General features: G+C 41.4%; 1 protein-coding gene across 1 annotated transcript; it reads left to right on the top strand.

The window, feature by feature from the left end:
- Positions 1–4,187: 4,187 nt before the first annotated feature.
- On the top strand, positions 4,188–8,318 carry LOC137818991 (laccase-4). Its single transcript, XM_068622677.1, has 6 exons — positions 4,188–4,366; positions 5,662–5,813; positions 5,969–6,213; positions 6,334–6,462; positions 6,702–7,628; positions 7,864–8,318. The coding sequence occupies exons 1-6, from the start codon at positions 4,277–4,279 to the stop codon at positions 7,992–7,994; spliced, it is 1,674 nt and encodes a 557-aa protein (XP_068478778.1). The 5' UTR covers positions 4,188–4,276; the 3' UTR covers positions 7,995–8,318.
- Positions 8,319–18,297: the final 9,979 nt, after the last annotated feature.

Here is an 18,297-nt window from a genome sequence, read left to right as displayed (position 1 = left end):
TAATAATAATAATAATATATATTATTTATTATTATTGTTGTTGTTGATGCTACTGTTAGAGAAAATTATATTAACTTCTTTATTTAGATAATATTACACCTCATCCTTTAGGAAATTATTTTGGTTAAAGTTGTGAAATGAGGTACTTATATACTTAATATTTTTGTTTTTTTTATTAAATTGAAAGGTAGAAGCATGTTTTCCAAACTATATGTTGAAGAAAACTCAAAACTGGTACACGCATTACTATGTAAAGATAAGTTAAACAAAGTGCGACTTCACATAATAACTCTAGGTTTAAAAAACATTCTTTAACGAAACTAAAATTTTGTAATTGTTACAATAAGTATAGTATTGATTATAGGGAAGAGAGTAATTTATTATTAGAGAAAATGTCTACTTTTATGTATTTGTTGGTTTATGAATTATCTTTATTTGATCACAACAAAATTGATGTAGGTGCATTTCTATTCTAAGTTAACTTTAAACCACTATACCTAAATATGATTATGATACACGTTCCCATCAAGTTAAAAAGTTTGTGGTTTAACTAGCTAGTCATCTATGAGTTAGTCCGTTACCTACTGCAAAAGTTGAATTAACATTGAAAAAATAAAATTAAAATAAAAAAAAACAGGCACTTAGAAGAGAGACCAGAAGGTGACTAGTTGTTACTTACCCAATGTTGGTTTAATCTTGGCTTTCAAACCAAACATGATGTGCGCCCATCAATGTCTTCCTACCTCATCTATGTTTGTATATCACCCTAAACTTTGAAAGCCATAGCTCAACAATACTTTATTTTGTGAACTAAGCAATTAGGATCCTTCAAAACAACCTGATGCTTCCTTAGTCAATGCCATTTTGGATGAAATTTCAGTCCCTTTTAATTTGCCATGTTTGTTTGGTTTATGTTTCAAAAGCATCTGTTTTAAATAATGGAGAAAGTTTATTTACTTTTTAACCAACAATTCAGCTACTTGTTTTCTTTTATCTAACAGATTTAAATTATCGTTATCATTCCAAATCTTAATAAACTAAATATATTAAATAAGAAAAATATATCTTCAAGTTATTATAATTTTACATCCTTCAAATTACTTCAAATTTTATTACAATCTGTGTTATCAACACTTAGAAGATATGAGAATTCAGAGTTTTAGAAAAAAATCAAGGGAAAGACTAATTTTATTTATTTAAAAAATGAAGAGAATTCATTGGTTTAAAAAGCATAATAGAAAAAAAAATCTTATAAGTAATCAGTGAAGAAAAGTGCAGTTAACCTAAGAAAAAGATTAGTGTAATTATGAAACTCAATCATTTCGATTACCATTAATAAAGATGGAGATTGTCATTTTTAGTTAATTTGTCACATTAACCACTGGTTTCTTTTCATTCATTTTTCAGATATACGAGTTCGCAATGTCCCTCAAACATATTTAAGAAGAGCCTCACCTTAAACAAGAGACACACCACTCTCTATATTTTTTTTTTATCAGTAATAAAAAATAAATAAATAGGAACCACTTCAGGGGTGGTTCAACCCTTATACACATACCGGTCTAGAACCTTCAGACTTACAAAACAAGCCAAACTCAAGAGATTAGCCTCATGCAAACCAAAGGTTCTAAACACCAGTCAGAAAAAGAAAACGAGGTTGACCTACAGTTAAAAGAAACCTACAACCAGATCTTTACTTGTACCAAAGAAAAAACTTCAGAAACATCCCCCACTCCTCTATTAAAAATAATGTTATTCTTGTGCTTCTGCAGCTCGCTCACCACCCCAACCCAAATTGTTGTCCAGACGTTATTAACCGCTTCTGAAGCACAACTCATCCTGAAATGATCAAAATTACACTTTGGCTGGATATGAGACGCCACCGAAACCCCAAGCCACCTATGAAAAACCCCCCACACCCGCCTAGCAAAACTGCAATCGAAGAACAAATGGCAACAAGACTCTTCTGCCAACCCACACAAACCACACGCCGAACTAACCACCAAAACCCCTCTTCTACTAAAATTTACCCTGGTAGCAAGCTTGTTTTCCAACAGCCTCCAAGCCATAAGAGCTGCAGAGGAAATTGCCTTGCTCTTCCACAACTTGCTGAAAATTGGCGAGAACAAAGTCTCTTTATCCTTTCTAACAAAATTATAGGCGGAATTAACCGAAAAAGATTGGGAATCCCCTCCCTTCCAGATCCAACCATCCACCTCACTCGAAACAACTCGAGCCTCTATCAGAAGCTGACTCAACTGCTCCGCCAACGACTTCTCCCACTCAAAAAACGGTCTTCTCCACGAGAACTGCCATACCCACTCACCATTCGACCAAGAGCCAACCTCTGACACCTTAGCGTTCTTGGAAGAACTAATAGAAAACAACCTTGGAAAGGAACTCTTCAGTGACTCGCTGTTCAACCATCTGTCTTCCCAGAAAAGTATATCCTTCCCTTCCCCTATATTCCACTTGAAACCGTCTGCAAAACTTCTCCCCCAACCCTCCGAGAACCACACCTCTTTCAAATCTTTCCATCATAGAGAACACCTCCTATCTTTTCCTTCCTCTCCCAGGTTTCTCCACCCTCCATATTTAGACTCGAGGATCTCCTTCCAAAGGCCTCTCTCAGTCGACCCCATCCTCCAAATCCACTTCCCCAGTAAAGCCAGGTTGAACAACCTTACATCAATTACCCCCAACCCCCCCAACTTGCGTGGCTTGCATACCTGACTCCAAGAGGCCCATGCCATCTTCCTTCCTTCTGCACCCCATCCCCAAAGGAAGCTTCTTTGCAACCGAATCAGCTTTCCAGCCACCCCCGAGGGAAATTTAAATAAAGACATATAAAATAACGGAATCGAGGAAAGCACCGACTTGATCAGACAAACCCTCCCAGACATCGTCAAACATCTTCCCTTCCATCTGCTTAATCTAGCTTGTACCTTCTCAATCACCCCATTCCAAAAATTCCCTCTTTTGTGACTCCCTCCGACTGACATAGCCAAGTATATAAAAAGAACAACCATCGTCTCACAGTATAGTCCAATATTTCTTGCTAAGAAAGAAAAAAAAACCTAAATTCACAACATTAATCAGAGTAAAAAAAATCTTGCTTAACTCAAGTGACATCAACTTTATTGATCAAATACAATATCATTTTTCTCGCACTTAAACCTACTAAGCTAGTCTTCATAGACATAGATCCCTTTCGGCTTGTGTTAAAATTAGAAAACACAGACAATGAAAAGCGTACTTATGTTGTACATATGACAAATGCTATGCTTTGCTCTTGCCCTCAGTAAATATTTACCTTTGTTATATTTTATGTGATGCTTAAGGAATCAAAGAATGCAATTAATATTCTAATTTTATAAAGGAATTATATAATTTTGTCATATATTCTTTAGCTCTCTAATTGTAAACTTATTTATTCTTATTACATCTTACGTTGTTTTTCATCTTCAATGTATTATCTATTTTGGTTATGGCTGAAGGAGTGTTTGGTTGTCATTTTTTTACCAAACTCTTTTGTTCTTTTTTGAGTTGTAGGTTTGGAGTGTAGGTTTTGCTAGAAAGTTATTTTTTATAAGGGCTAAAACACACGTTTAAAATTCTTTATCTAATTTTATTTATTTATTTTTTTGAAAGATTTGAAAAAAAAATAATGCATAATTGATTTTATAAAACAAATATTAATTTATAATACTTTTTGGTCTAAAAGTTATATAAAGTGAAATATTCTGGTTTTAATGGCTAGATACTCTGAATCATACAGGATGGTTAACAATTAAGGGATGGTGGTAAAAAGGGTGTTTAAGGCCCAAAATGATGAATCAGGTTTTGTAACTAAACAAAATTACCATACTTTAATCAGCTAAGTTTCTAGATGAAACTCAGTTAGTTGGAAACAGATATAAGTTTGGAAGTCAAAACACAACCAATCCAAAACTATTTTATCATAAGAAATATATGTGTCGAAAGAAGGTTGATGAATAACTTGCATCCGAAAATACAGCGATTCCCATTATACACTACTTTATGTGATATGCAAGATATCATGGATAAGCTAGTTTAATTTGGTGTTTTAAGTCTTAATTTCAAAGAATGCCTCCATCACTCACCTAACCAAGTTAAAACGACGTGGTAGCAATGCCCGTTTCGATCTATATAAGTGTGGGTTGGCCAGTCGTTTGTGAATGCAACACAGAAGGAGACATAACAAGTACGACAAACTAAGACACGGAAAGTGTAGAGAGGATTCAAACTGAGAAAAATGGATTCTCGTTTGGCTCGAATCATGCTTCTCATGGCTTGCATTTTTCCAGCTTTGGTCCAGTGCAGAGTCAGGCACTACAAATTTCATGTAAGTAAACCATTCTAATTTCTTGCCTTTGTGATGTGCATTGCGTTGTGTCATGTATTTTCATATTCTTATTTTATATAGCTTATGACTAATATCATATTTGGAAATTTATAACTAATAAATATATAATGATATAGAAGTTCTCCTAGTTTTTAAGCACCTAAGAATTTTTATTTTTTTTTATAGTAGATGCATGCTTAAAAAATAATAATATATGCTATATCCAATCATCTTCCTCTCTTATCAAGTAATATTCTATCAAGTTCTTGATAAAGATGGGGTACGATTTTGGCGGAGGTTAAGATCACTTTCTTTTATTAAACTTAGTATAATGTTGTGATAACTGCGACAGCAGCCTAGGATTATATTTCCTTTCATGTTAGAGCAATTATATATGTTTCAATTATTTTTTAATTATTCACCCAAATTACTAAGACGAGTTAAGGGGTAGTTTATATACACAATATATATATATATATATATATATATATATATATATATATAAATCATATATACCCGACTGCGTCCTTGGTGCAAAAATAAGCTATGAACCAGAGAAGTCGCTGATAAATAAATCATGGCTCCAAAGTCAAGTGATAAAATGATTTTATTCCCTTACCTCTTAAAAATCGTCAACTTATTTTTCATATATTAATTGATTAGAATATATATAATTTGGTTAAGAAGTAAAAGTCAATTAAATTACCTTTTTAATAAAAATTTATAAAATATACAAATTTAATTCGTTAAGTTTTATAATATTATTTTAATGATTAAGTTAAATTTTTATTTCACATATGTTACCTACTAAAGAATACTAACATGTTTTAAATAACATATTATAAAATTAAATTACTGATGTAATCAATTTCTAAATAATTTTGTACGCATAATTTAACTAATAAGAATATAAAATTTAATGGTTGAATTGATTAAATTTACATTTTATAAAAAGTTATTAAAGGTATCCTATATGGGAAGCTTAGTAATATTATTTATAGCAATATAAGTTCTGTTTTTCTTGGTATCTAGAGATGGTGTGCAGTGCAGGCATGTTGTAATCATATTAGTTTTGAAGGTTTAACCTCACCTAAACTTAGTCCTTAGTAGATGCCAACAATGTTGTCACACCATGGAACACAAATGAGTAAATTTTTTAGAATTGTTGTGACATGGAAGGTAGAGGTCCAAATCAGCACCTAAAGATAGTGAATCGGTCAATTTTTCCAACCACTTGGATGCTCTATTATAGTTTCTTTCAGAGGATTAGCTAAACTTGGTAATAATGGGTGCAGGTGGTGGCCAAACAAACCCCTAGATTATGTTCAAGCAAATCTATTGTCACCATTAATGGGAAGTTCCCAGGACCCACTCTTTACGCCAGAGAAGATGACACAGTGCTGGTCAAAGTCATCAACCAAGTCAACCACAACGTTACCATCCATTGGTGAGACATCATATATTTTATTTTATTTGCTTCAAGTTATTAAAAGTATAGCACAAAAAAAATAAAGTAATGGGCATTATTTTAAACCTAACTCCCTCCAATCAACACAATCTTCAAATTCAATGCTGATTGAAGTGAATGTGCCATCTTGGTAGGCATGGTGTGAGGCAATTGAGAACTGGTTGGGCTGATGGACCAGCATATGTCACACAGTGCCCAATTCAACCAGGGCAAACATATCTGTACAATTTCACCCTTACAGGGCAAAGAGGAACACTTCTTTATCATGCACATGTTAACTGGCTAAGGTCAACTCTCCATGGTGCTTTGGTTATCTTGCCAAAGAGAGGTGTGCCTTATCCTTTCCCAAAGCCAGATGATGAATTGGTTGTGGTATTAGGTGAGCAAAAGCAGTACCCTTCAAATTGTCCTATTTACCAAGTTGGTCTAAAGGTTTACACATAGTTAAGTGCCATTACCTGTAATTCATATTAAAAATCACTGTGGTGATACATTGTAGGAGAATGGTGGAAATCTGATACTGAAGCTATTATCAATGAAGCACTCAAATCAGGATTGGCACCAAATGTCTCAGATGCTCATACCATTAATGGCCTTCCAGGGACAGTTACCAATTGTTCTTCAAAGGGTATTTTGTTCTGTTCAATTCCTATTCAGTAATAACATATTTTCCCTGTCACTCAATCAATAATATAGTACAGTATATTATTTAATGTAATTGTTGTAAAAGTTAACAAACTTAACATAAAGAGTAATTAATGATTAGATGATAGCAAAAAAATTAACCTATCAGTTATTTATTCTTAAATATTTTCATTATGCTCAAACTAAGCTTTATTTGCTTTCTTTTTTGGGGAATATGTGCAGATGTTTACAACCTGCCCGTGGAGGGTGGAAAGACCTACCTGCTGAGAATTGTCAATGCTGCACTCAATGAGGAGCTCTTCTTCAAAATTGCAGGCCACAAGCTAACAGTGGTAGAAGTTGATGCCACATATGTAAAGCCTTTCAAGATTGAAACAATTGTGATAGCCCCTGGCCAAACCACCAATGTCCTTCTAAGTGCTGACCAAAAATCTGGCAAGTACTTGGTGGCAGCTTCTCCCTTCATGAATGCTCCTGTTGCTGTGGACAACTTGACTGCCACAGCAACATTGCACTACACGGGCACGCTTGCCACCACCCCCACAGTTCTCACTACTCCACCTCCCAAAAATGCTACCCAAGTTGCTACCAACTTTATAAGCTCTCTTAGAGGCCTTAACTCCAAAAAGTACCCTGTCAATGTCCCACTAACAGTAGATCATTCACTCTTCTTCACTGCTGGGTTGGGTATTAACCCATGCCCATCTTGCAAAGCTGCAAATGGGAGCAGGGTGGTGGCTTCTATCAACAATGTGACATTCCTTATGCCAACCATTGCCTTACTACAGGCACATTATTTCAACATCAAAGGGGTGTTCACCACTGATTTCCCTGCCAATCCACCACATGTTTTCAACTACTCAGGGCCTGGACCAGCCAATTTGAACACCGAAACTGGCACAAAGGTTTACAAGCTACCATTCAATGCCACAGTTCAGGTTGTTCTTCAAGATACTGGAATCATTGCACCTGAGAACCACCCAGTCCATCTTCATGGGTTCAATTTCTTTGTTGTTGGAAGAGGAATAGGCAACTATAATCCCAATACTGACCCAAAGAACTTTAACCTTGTTGATCCTGTTGAAAGGAACACGGTTGGAGTACCAGCTGGAGGATGGGCTGCAATTAGATTCAGAGCAGATAATCCAGGTAAAAATTCTCGATCTCGTAGACAACGAATGAATCAGCTTAATTAGTACACTCTAAAAATGGGCTCGAAAAACATAGGGCAAATTACATTGATCTACTCCGAAGCTAATTATTTTGAAGCCAACAAAATAACTAACATTATATGATCAGATGCAGTGTAAAATCTTTGCAGGGTCTATTGGATTACTCATGAATCTCTTGCATAATAATTTTTTTAATTCCTTGTGTTCGATAGGAGTTTGGTTCATGCACTGCCACTTGGAGGTGCACACAACATGGGGACTAAAGATGGCCTTTTTGGTGGAGAATGGCAAAGGTTCTAAGCAATCAGTGATAGCCCCACCAAAAGATCTTCCCAAATGCTAATGTGTCAGCCATCAGTTAATTATACAATCTACAAACCCTTCCATTGCTGCAACAAAAAGAGAGCTTTGGAGGGATACAGAGAAGCCAGGCAAAAGAAGAGTGAGTGAAAAGAAAAGATTATTTAATAAGCGAATGCCCGAATTTTTTTCTTTGAGCAAATAGGAGAATTTGTTTAAGCACGTTCAATAAAATGGAGCGAGCATTTGTTTTGGTTTTCGTCTTGCAAATTCAACATTTCAAGACACCCTGTGTATGTATTGGAATCAACAAGTGTACGCTCTTGTTTGCTTCATGAAATACAAAAGGGTTATTTACATCGTAAAATCGTTGATTATTTACACTTTGCACTGATTAAAATATCAATAAGACTCAAATAAAATTAAAAACAAAACAACCAACACAAAATACTCAATGGAACCTAAAAACAGTTTGGAAGCTCAAGAACAATTTGAACTAAAATAAAACCGTACAACAATTTTAAACAACAACACAATTAAAATGACATAAATAAAACAGCAAGACAATCAAGGCAAGATGAACAACACTGATTTTAAGAAAACTCAAAAAATAAAATTAAGAGAACACTTATCTCTTGAAGAACCAAAGCTCTAGATACCAAATGATGGGTTGATACCAAATGATGGGTTGTTCTTCTTGGAGATTTGAAAAGGGTGGCGGAAGCAATGGATGTGATGGATCAAGGAGGGCTCATATAGAGCTATGGGTTCCTTGTAGGTGCATGAAAGGTATGAAGAGTGATTGGTTGGGCCATATCACTTGGAGAAAGGTGGATCTGAAGATCAAAGTGTCTAACTTAGAGAGACTAGACAAGGGAGTAGAAGCTTGCAATATTTGGCAGCAATTTACTCATAAAACTGATCTTATTAAAACATGAGCCAAACACCCCATTATATAGGTTCAAGTGCTTTGGAGAACAAGAAGCAAGGGTAGGAAGGGGAATACACAAAAGAGCGACTGCTAGGGTTTTGACTAAAGTCAATGTCGCACCCTAGGAGCAAAGTTCTAGAAGCTAGGTTAACTTCTTACCCTAAAAGGCTTTATTCAAGCTACAATGATAAGCACACCCCTCATTATGCTAAAGGAACCCTATTCTACTAAAATTACAAATAAAGAAACTAGCTCCGAATGAATATAATCCAAAGTACCTTTGGTTCTGTGTATGGCTTTAGAAAAACTAACCTTCTTCTGCTTACAAAAAATGCAATGTTCACAGAAATCAACATTTCCAGTATAGTGGTTACCAAGGTGACCCTTCTTCTTGAGGATTAGAATTCCCTTCTCACTCATTTGGCCTAATCTCATATGCCACAACTTGGTGTTATCTTTGTTGGGTGAGGCAACAACTGCAGAACCTGTAACTGTTGAACCCTGCAGCACATACAAACTATCACATCGAATTGCCTTTAGTAACACAAGAGCTCCTTTAGACACTTTTAAAACTCCACCTTCAGTTGAGTATCTACACCCATGAGATTCAAGGGTGGCTAAGGAAATGAGATTCTGTTTCAACTCAGGGACATATCTGACACCTGTTAAAGTTCTAACAATTCCATCATGTGTCTTGATTTTGATTGTTCCTTCACCAACAACTTTGCATTGAGCATCATTTCCCATCAAAACAAGACCATTATAAACTGGTTCATATGTGGTAAACCAATCTCTATTGTGAGACATGTGAAAAGTACAACCAAAATCAAGAATCCATTCATTTTTAGACCTTTGTTCAGTGTTGGAAGCTACAAAACAATCTCCATCAAATTCAGTTTCAATAATACTAGCTTCGGCAAATTTTTCTGGTTGTTTACCATTTCCCTTATCTTTTCTATCTTGCTTATTTTTCAATTTATAATATTTAGAGATCTCCTGTCACTTTTTCTTGCAATAACGATAATATTTGGAGTTCTTGTGATGTGAATGCAAACACAAGAATACATGATTCTTTGACATTCTTAGGAGCAACTTGAGTTGGTCATGAAATGGCACTTCACTTAGAATTGGATCAATGTTCTAATTGAAGAACTCACCAAGACTTTGCACCAAACCAAAGCTCATATGGAAGTCCATATATTGTCAAATGGAATCAAACACAAGGAATGAAGAACAAGAATTGAAAAGCTGGACAGAATTGAAATGCTAAGCTACTGAACCGAACAGAATCAAAGAAACAAAGCTGGAAACACAAATTTAAACGGTGCAAATGAAAGGAAAGACTAGGAAACTAAGAACTACTGAATGAAAATTGAAGAAAAGGAAGAAGAACACTTATAGAAGAAGCTTGCTGGATTTTGAGAATTGGAGAAGCCATTCACGCCACTTGGTTCCTTGTTCCAAGATAAGTGATGGAGTGCCGCCACTTGAAGCTCACCATTGCTCACAAGATAAGGCAAAGGAAGAAGAAGACTCAAGACTCACAATTTCTCTCTAAATTTGAGTATAGTCTCTCTACTATAAAATTCCAATCTGCAAAATACAAAGGGAAGCACCTTATTTATAGCCTATGAGGTGCTGAAATGCAAATCCAAATGACCCTTGATCCTGCCGGTTGACCAGAGCGCAAGAGCCTTGCCACGTCGAAGGTACCCACTCCTGGATTGGCTTTGCACCACGCTAGCTTCCGTCCTTCACACCTCGATTCTCTTCAAGAACCTAAAAAAGACAGAGTGGCGCCGCTGCGACCGATCGCGCGACGCTCAAGTCAATGACGGAATCACCAAAAACTCTAAGAGAGAAAAGCTAAAACTCAAGGAACCGTGCAAAATCTCTCTCAGCGTACTCAAGTGTTCTCAAAGCGTAAAGAAGTTTTCTAAATGCGCGTACCTCAGAAGTTCGTTAGAATCCCTTATATACCTGTGCATTTTCTCTCTCTTGATGGTTACACCTCTGGGCACGTGGCTCGCATCCAGCTGTACACGTGTCACCATCTGGAACGTCCTCTGCTTGAGCGTCACTTCTTACTCTTCAGGCTGTTCGACTAAGTTACCCATGCAAGGAGTAACTCGGTGTATAGCTGCCTTGGAGCGCGATCTCTTCTGTGTGGCGAGTACGGGGTGTCACCATGCACACCTTCTCTGTGGTCTCGCCGGCCGCCATCATGATCTGCTTCACTTGCTTCATCGTGTATGTTCTGGTAAGTTGTTCCCTTGCCTCAACCTCTGGCTAGGGAATGATCGTCTGATAACTTCGTCCTTCGTACTCGTACCCTCTGAGGGCCCTAAACAAGCCTTCCTGATCTTTCGGCGATGTCCTTCTTTCGGCAGTCTCTAATCGCTTGGTAGCCTAAGCTCGCATATGACGACTATGACGTAAGCCTGGTGACCGCCGGTTTACACATGCTAGAGATCGGAGAACGCCAAGCTAACACTTGGCGACTACACAGACTTCCCGATGTACTTTCCCTCTGTCAGCCAGGTGTCCCGTTCAACACGCCTATATTATCGCTTGCTGCCACGTCATCACTCCCGACTACCTGGTCGGTACACAAGCCCCCCAGTCTTAAGCTGAGACTTGTCCAGCGAAAAGACTAAGAGGTCACGTCATCGCCGATCTACGTGGCACTGGTGCAGATTTCCATACGTCCGTACCTTCTGCTTTCCTGACGCTCCACCAAACTCCTTTTTCAATCGCACGACACGTGACTTCATCAATGGTTATCTTCAATTGTCGTTTGCGCTTCCGAAAACGTTTGAAAAACCGTTAAACCCCTTGCGCTTCCACTGTTCCATCATCTTTCTGCACTCTCAAAAGTTCTAAGTTTTTTCTCTGCGAACCACGAAGCTTCTCAACTCTCTCAATCTCCAACTCTCTTCAACGCTCATCCGATCACAAAAAGGTACCCCTTTTACTTCTTCTATTGATATTTGCTGCATTTTAACCGATTCGCATCATCCATTATCTGTCTGGAGCATACGTTGTGGGCTGCTTTTTCCTTTTTTTTTTTTTTTTTTCTCTTTTTCTCGTAACCTAAGGCTTCGTTCTTCGTCACGTTCATCCTAGCGAACCCTTGTTCGTTCGTTCTTTCTCTTTCGTCCTCAATCGAGTCGTTCTCTGTAATCTTCGTTTCATCCCTTTCTTTTTCCTTTGCAGTTCCTGCGATGGCTCACACGAAGCCCACCGCGAACGTTCCTCCTTCATCGCGTAACCCTCCACCCCAAGCGCGTAGGGTTACTCTTGGGGCAAATCCTCCACCAGCACGCAATTCACCACGAGCCTCTGGTGCTCCTTCTAACCAGGCTGAGAGGCCTGCAACTTCTCACGCCAACCCCGCTCAGGCAACTCCGCCGGTCGCCGGAGGGGCTTCCTTACCTCCAAAAGACTACAAGGAACTCTACCCTTGGGCCACTCCAATCCTGTTAAAAGAAACTTCTTCAATAAACACGGAGTTGGGCGTGCACCGACTAAGGAAAGGGGACCAATCCGAGCTCACATTCCATAAGGAGCACGACAGCAAAGTGGTCGTGCTGCCCTGCTTCTCGGGTGAACCGATTTGCGCGGATGATAAAGGGAACAACGACGAGTCGTTCTGCTTTATCTACACCACCTTCTTCAAGAAAGTGAAGCTCAGGCTTCCTTTTACCCGCTTCGAGAGAGAGCTACTAACAGAGCTCAACATCGCCCCTGCCCAACTTCATCCCAACAGCTGGGCGTTCGTGAGGGCGTTCCAAATCATGTGTGCCCACTTGGGGCTGCCAGCTTCAGTTGACGTCTTTATGTTTCTGTTTGAGGCTAAGAATCCCGGAGATCGCCTCTGGGTTAGCTTAAACGGGATTGCTGGGAGGTCAATCTCGATCTTCCAGCAATCTTACAAAGACTAGAAAGGAAAGTTCGTCAAGGTGCGCCCAAACGAGCAAGACCCTTCCCTGCTTGACGGCTTCCCCTTGTACTAGGTACACAAGGGGAACAAAGACTCTAAAGAAAGCTTCAGGAGGCCAAGGAGTCCCGACAACATGGGGGAGTTGGACAAGGATCTCTGCCTTTTCTGGAAGAGCGTAGCAGCTGCCAACATCACCTTCCCTACCGCCTCAATCATCTCATTCGAGTTCTCCGAGGGCCAACTTGAAGCTCACATAGGTCAGCCCCTATCCCAGCACCAAAACTCTTGTTCTGTGTTGGAACTAACTTAGCGTTTCTACCATTCCATCCTTTGGCGTTCTGCTTGTTTTGTATTGGTCTTGATTTTGACCCCATGTGCCACTTGCTTGCGTTATTCCTGCGTGCATATACTTGTATATTATGCTTCTGCTTTTGTGCTTACTCATCTATTTTTTACCCTGCGCAGACTTCATGTTGGGAAAAGGTAAACTAGGTGAACTGAGGGCGATCGCCCGATCTCACAAACTGGCGACGGGCTCCCAAACCGTGCCCAACTCGGTAGTGGAGATCGCCGTAGCTCAGGGCAGAACTCCTCCCCAAGGTCCAACCCCTTCGGGGGCACTACCCGCCCCACAACGAAAAAAGCCTATCTTGAGGAAACCAAAGAGAAAAAATCCTCAAGTGGTACAAGAAGAAGAAGAAGATGATGAGGCGACTGAGGACGGCCTCGTTACCAAAAGAACAAGGGTGGCTCCCTCTTCACCACCTACACTCCCAACACCAACACCGTTCTCACCTCCAGCTCCAACACAACCAGTCCAAGCAACACCCTTGGCTGTCGCGCCCCCTGTGGTTGAAAGCAGCGACCCCAATTTTATTGAGAACCCTCCAAGCGCCTCCACGCCATTCGTATCTGCTGGAGAGGGTCCACCTTCAACCACCTCTATTGCTGGGGCCGCACCAGGTGGAGATGAGGGTGCTCACCACTCCCCAATAATCATAACCGAATCTCCAACCTCACCACCACACCAAGAAGCCCCCTTTGCTCTTCAAACTCAAGAGGGTGGTGGTGAGAGTCAGCACCAAGCTCCCTCAGTACCTCCTCCAGCGACAAACTCAAGCCTCTCATCTTCCGTCGAAGAGATCTTGGGGCCCTTCACCGCTAAGCTAAAGATGATGGCAGAGGATCTCCCCTCTATTGTATCGAAGGCTGTGAAGGACTCCAACAAGAAGCTCCAAGATGGGAACTCAGCGCTCCAGGAGGCAAACCGCTTGATAAGGATGGAGGCGGAAAAACTCTCTTGCAATCTGATGGTGGCAGAGATCGATCATTCAAGATTGGAGGACGCCATGAGGGCTGAGCTAAGGGGCGCGCGCAAGAAGGCTTCCGATCTGCGCCAAAAACTGCACCTCCAAGCCCAAGAGAAAATCGAGCTGGAGAGCAAGCTTGTACCTCCAAGCAGATGCAACCAAGGTGGAAAACCTTGAAAAGAGATCAGCAGATCGAGAGGTACTCCTCGGGAAAGTCGAGAAGGAGAGGGACGACACCATGGCTGAGCTCGCCAAAGCTCAAGAGGAAAACAAAAAGCTTGCTGCAGAGCTGGCCCAGGCGCGGGACGAAGGCAAAAAGGTTGCTGAAGACCTTGCTCAAGCTCGCGGGGAAACTGAAGATCTGAAGAAACGAACTGACGAGCTGAAGAAACAAACCGAAGAGCTCGAGCAAAGCTCCGCCCAAGTCCTTGCCGCCGGGTTTGACGCCGCCCTGGAGCAAGTCGCTTGCCAATACCCCGAGCTTGATCTGACCATGGTGTCCATTTGCAACGAGGTGGTGGATGGGAAGATCGTACCCTCCGAAGACTAGCTGCCTCTCCTCATCACCTCGTTTTTGAAAACTGCTGCTTATCTTTCAATTGTAATAGTGGCTTATGTGTAAACTTGTACTGATATTGCTTTTATATAACTTCTTCTGCTTTTTGCACCTCGTCTTTCTGTTTACTTCGCATTCTTTAACCTTCATCTGCTTTCTTACTCGTTGTATGGTTGATCAACTTATCTGGTGAAACTTGCTTAAACAAATCAACCCAGCGATACTCCGGGCTCAACTATCCACTCACCGCTTTGAACTTGAGCAAACCGTTAATCTTATAACAATTTATCAAACTGTTAACTCAAAGTAGAATTTGAGCAACTATTAACTCTCAAATGATGACATTTAACACAACTTGCAAACTTAAGGCAATAAGTTACTTACTAGGCAGCAGGTTTTAACTTAAACTTGTATCACAATACAGTTTACCTGATCTGTCCGGCAAGGTTAGCCTTTACCCTCGTCATCGCCTGGAATTCCTCTGATCGCCATAGGGTTCTGGCGATGTAAGCTTTCTTTGCCTTCATCACTTGACTATTGTTCCCTCATCTGGGGGTAGAGGCGCCTTTCGGATCCTTCTCTACCTCCCTGAGTTTCAGAACAAAGAACTGGATAGCGAGGTGTTCTCTTTGAACCTACCTTAGCTATCTCTTAAACCTCTTTCACCCTTCACGCCATACCTGAACTCGTTCAGGACGAGAAGGATTTTATTCGCCCTCACAACGCCTACAAGCGTGGAAGTTTTCTCTGGTCTTACTAAGTCAATATTGATGTTTCACTTAAAGGGGGAAAGACATTTTCCTTCCCTTCCCGCCGTTTAAGGTCACGAACACCCCCGACCTTTCAGTTCATCTTGCCTGAACTCACTCTGAGGTGAGAAGGACTTTTTCTCGCCTGAACTCGCTCAACGGCGAGAAGGACTTTATCTTGCCTGAACTCGCTCAACGGCGAGAAGGACTTTTTCTTGCCTGAACTCGCACAACGGCAAGAAGGTCTTTTTCTTGCCTGAACTCGCTCAACGGCGAGAAGGACTTTCTCTTGCCTGAACTCGCTCAACGGCGAGAAGGTCTTTTTCTGGCCTGAACTCGCTAAAAGGCGTGAAGGACTTTATCTGGTGCCTCAACTTGCCCAGGGTGTACATCTCCTCCCCCCTGGATGCACTGAGGACTTTTTCTCTTTCTCGCCTGCACTCGCTCGAGGGTGAGGAGGTCTTTACTCTTTCTCGCCTGCACTCGCTCGAGGCGAGGAGGTCTTTTTCTTTTCTTGCCTCCAAACACACGAGAGTGCTGAGGTCTTTAGTCATCGCTGGTGCCTCCGATCGCCGAAAGACGATGAGGACTTTAAAACTTTTATTGATGCCGCCAATCGTCGAAAAACGATGGGGACTTTTAAAACTTTTACTGATGCCGCCAATCGCCGAAAAACGATGGGGACTTTAAACTTTTACTTAGAAAGCATGCAGCATAACTTTAAACTTGCCTTGAACCACGTACGAGTGATAAGGTCTTTTTTCCAAAACTTTCGAAACAACAAGCATGCAATCTTATAAGCTTTAAACTTTGAAAACTCTTCTTTATTGGGTGGCCTCATTAAAAACCCTCCTTAGGGAAAAAAGAGTGCCCCCTTCAAACTGTTTTAACAAAAAGCTTGTAAATCTCTTCATGTTCGTTTTTACTTACAAAGCTTTAACTGTAATATAACTTGAGGTGTGTGGCGTTCCAGGTGCGAGGAATTGCCCCTCCTTCTAACGTCTCTAAGCGGTAGGCGCCGTTCCCGAGCGCCTCGGTTATTCTGAACGGTCCTGTCCACTTAAGCGATAACTTGTTTTCCATCTCGTACTGATGGGCTTTCCTCATCACCAGGTCGCCTTCTCTAAACTGCCTTGGCATCACCTTTGAGCTATACCTTCGCTCAATCCTCCTTTTCACTGCCTCAGCCTTTACCCTTGCCTCCTCCCTGACCTCATCCAGTAAATTCAGATTCAACCTTCTTTCTTCGTTCGAGTCTTCCGCCACAAAGTTCTGGAATCTCGGCGAGCTCTCCTGGATTTCTACTGGAATCATTGCATCACATCCATAGACCAAGCTGAATGGGGTCTCGTGGGTTCCTGTCTGCTCGGTGGTGTGGTACGCCCAAACTATACGGGGTACCTCCTCAGCCCACGATCCCTTAGCTTTCTCTAGCCTTCTCTTCAAACCTCTTAGCAACACCCGATTGGCAGACTCTACTTGGCCATTAGTCTGAGGGTGCTCGACGGATGCAAAACACCTGCTGTATTCCCACCTCTTCGCACAGCTTCTTCAATAGGTGACTTGCAAACTGAGTCCCATTGTCTGACACCAGGCGCTTAGGCACACCAAACCGGCACACGATGTTCTTCCATACAAAACTCTCGATCTTGTGTGCAGTGATCTGGGCTACTGGTTCCGCTTCGATCCACTTGGTGAAGTATTCAATCGCCACCACCAAGTACTTCATCTGCCTGACCGCTAGTGGGAAAGGTCCCAGAATGTCAATCCCCCAAGTGTGAAATGGCCAAGGGCTGTAAATTGACTTCAACTCTTCTGGAGGCGCCTTGTGCCAATCGGTGTGCTGCTGACATTGCTTGCAACACTGTGCATACTTCTTGCAGTCCTCTCTCATCGTTGGCCAGTAATACCCTGCACGGAGAGTTCTTGCAGCCAGAGCTCGACCCCCGACGTGACTTCCACATATCCCTTCATGGAGCTCGGCCATAATTCTAGTGCATTTTTCTCCGTGCACACACTCTAGGAGTGGGTGTGTAAACCCAAACCTATACAGCTCGCCATCTATCATGGTGAACTTGCTGGAGTTCTTCTTTGTCTTCCTAGCCTCCGTCGGATCCAGCGGGAGAAGGCCATCTGCCAGGCAGCGCTGGTACTGTGTTATCCATGTGTCTGGCTCATGCGTAGCGCAGACCTGCGTCATGTTCACCCTCTCTCCCCGACATGCTCTTATTCTCGGCAATCTCAAGGTCTCCTGAGTCAAGGACCTGTGACTCCTCGCCGCTTTTTCCGTCGACTTGCTTATCTGAAGAACCAGGTGGTCTGCCACAAATGCTCTAGGTGTCTTCAGAGTTTCTTGGATCACTGTCCTCTGCCTACCCCCCCTTGCCCGAACTGGCGAGCTTGGCTAGCAAGTCTGCTCGGGCATTCTGTTCTCTGGGCACATGCACCACTTCAAATGAGACAAAGGAACTCTTCAACTCCTGCACATACTCCAAGTAAGCCGCCATTTGTGGGTCCTTGGCTTGGAACTCGCCTGTTACTTGTCCCGTGACTAACAATGAGTCACTCTTGGCCATCAACACCCTAGCCCCCATCTCCTTAGCCAACAAAATTCCGGCTATCAGCGCCTCATATTCCGCTTGATTGTTGTTGGCTTTAAAAGCAAATCTCAGGGATTGTTCTATCAGCACGCCGTTGGGCCCCTCCAGAATAACTCCAGCACCGCTACCCTGCTGGTTAGACGATCCATCCACCGAAAGCACCCAACGAAAATCGTCCCCTTCAACTCGTGCTGCTTCTGACGAGAGCTCGACCACAAAATCAGCGAAAATCTGCCCTTTGACCGGTCTTCGGGGCT

This window comes from Phaseolus vulgaris, chromosome 10 (assembly GCF_051622355.1).
Source record: "Phaseolus vulgaris cultivar YP4 chromosome 10, ASM5162235v1, whole genome shotgun sequence".
NCBI lineage: Eukaryota > Viridiplantae > Streptophyta > Magnoliopsida > Fabales > Fabaceae > Phaseolus > Phaseolus vulgaris.
Note: the sequence above shows the minus strand (reverse complement) of the source record. Positions and strands in the feature narration are given on the sequence as shown.

What these genes read in the sequence shown, in the direction of transcription:
- LOC137818991 (XM_068622677.1), top strand. Translation starts at nt 4,277, where the DNA reads ATGGATTCTCGTTTGGCTCGAATCATGCTTCTCATGGCTTGCATTTTT. An exon ending in TCAGGCACTACAAATTTCAT is followed by an intron (nt 4,367 to 5,661) that starts GTAAGTAAACCA and finishes TAATGGGTGCAG; the next exon opens with GTGGTGGCCAAACAAACCCC. An exon ending in ATTCAGAGCAGATAATCCAG is followed by an intron (nt 7,629 to 7,863) that starts GTAAAAATTCTC and finishes TGTGTTCGATAG; the next exon opens with GAGTTTGGTTCATGCACTGC.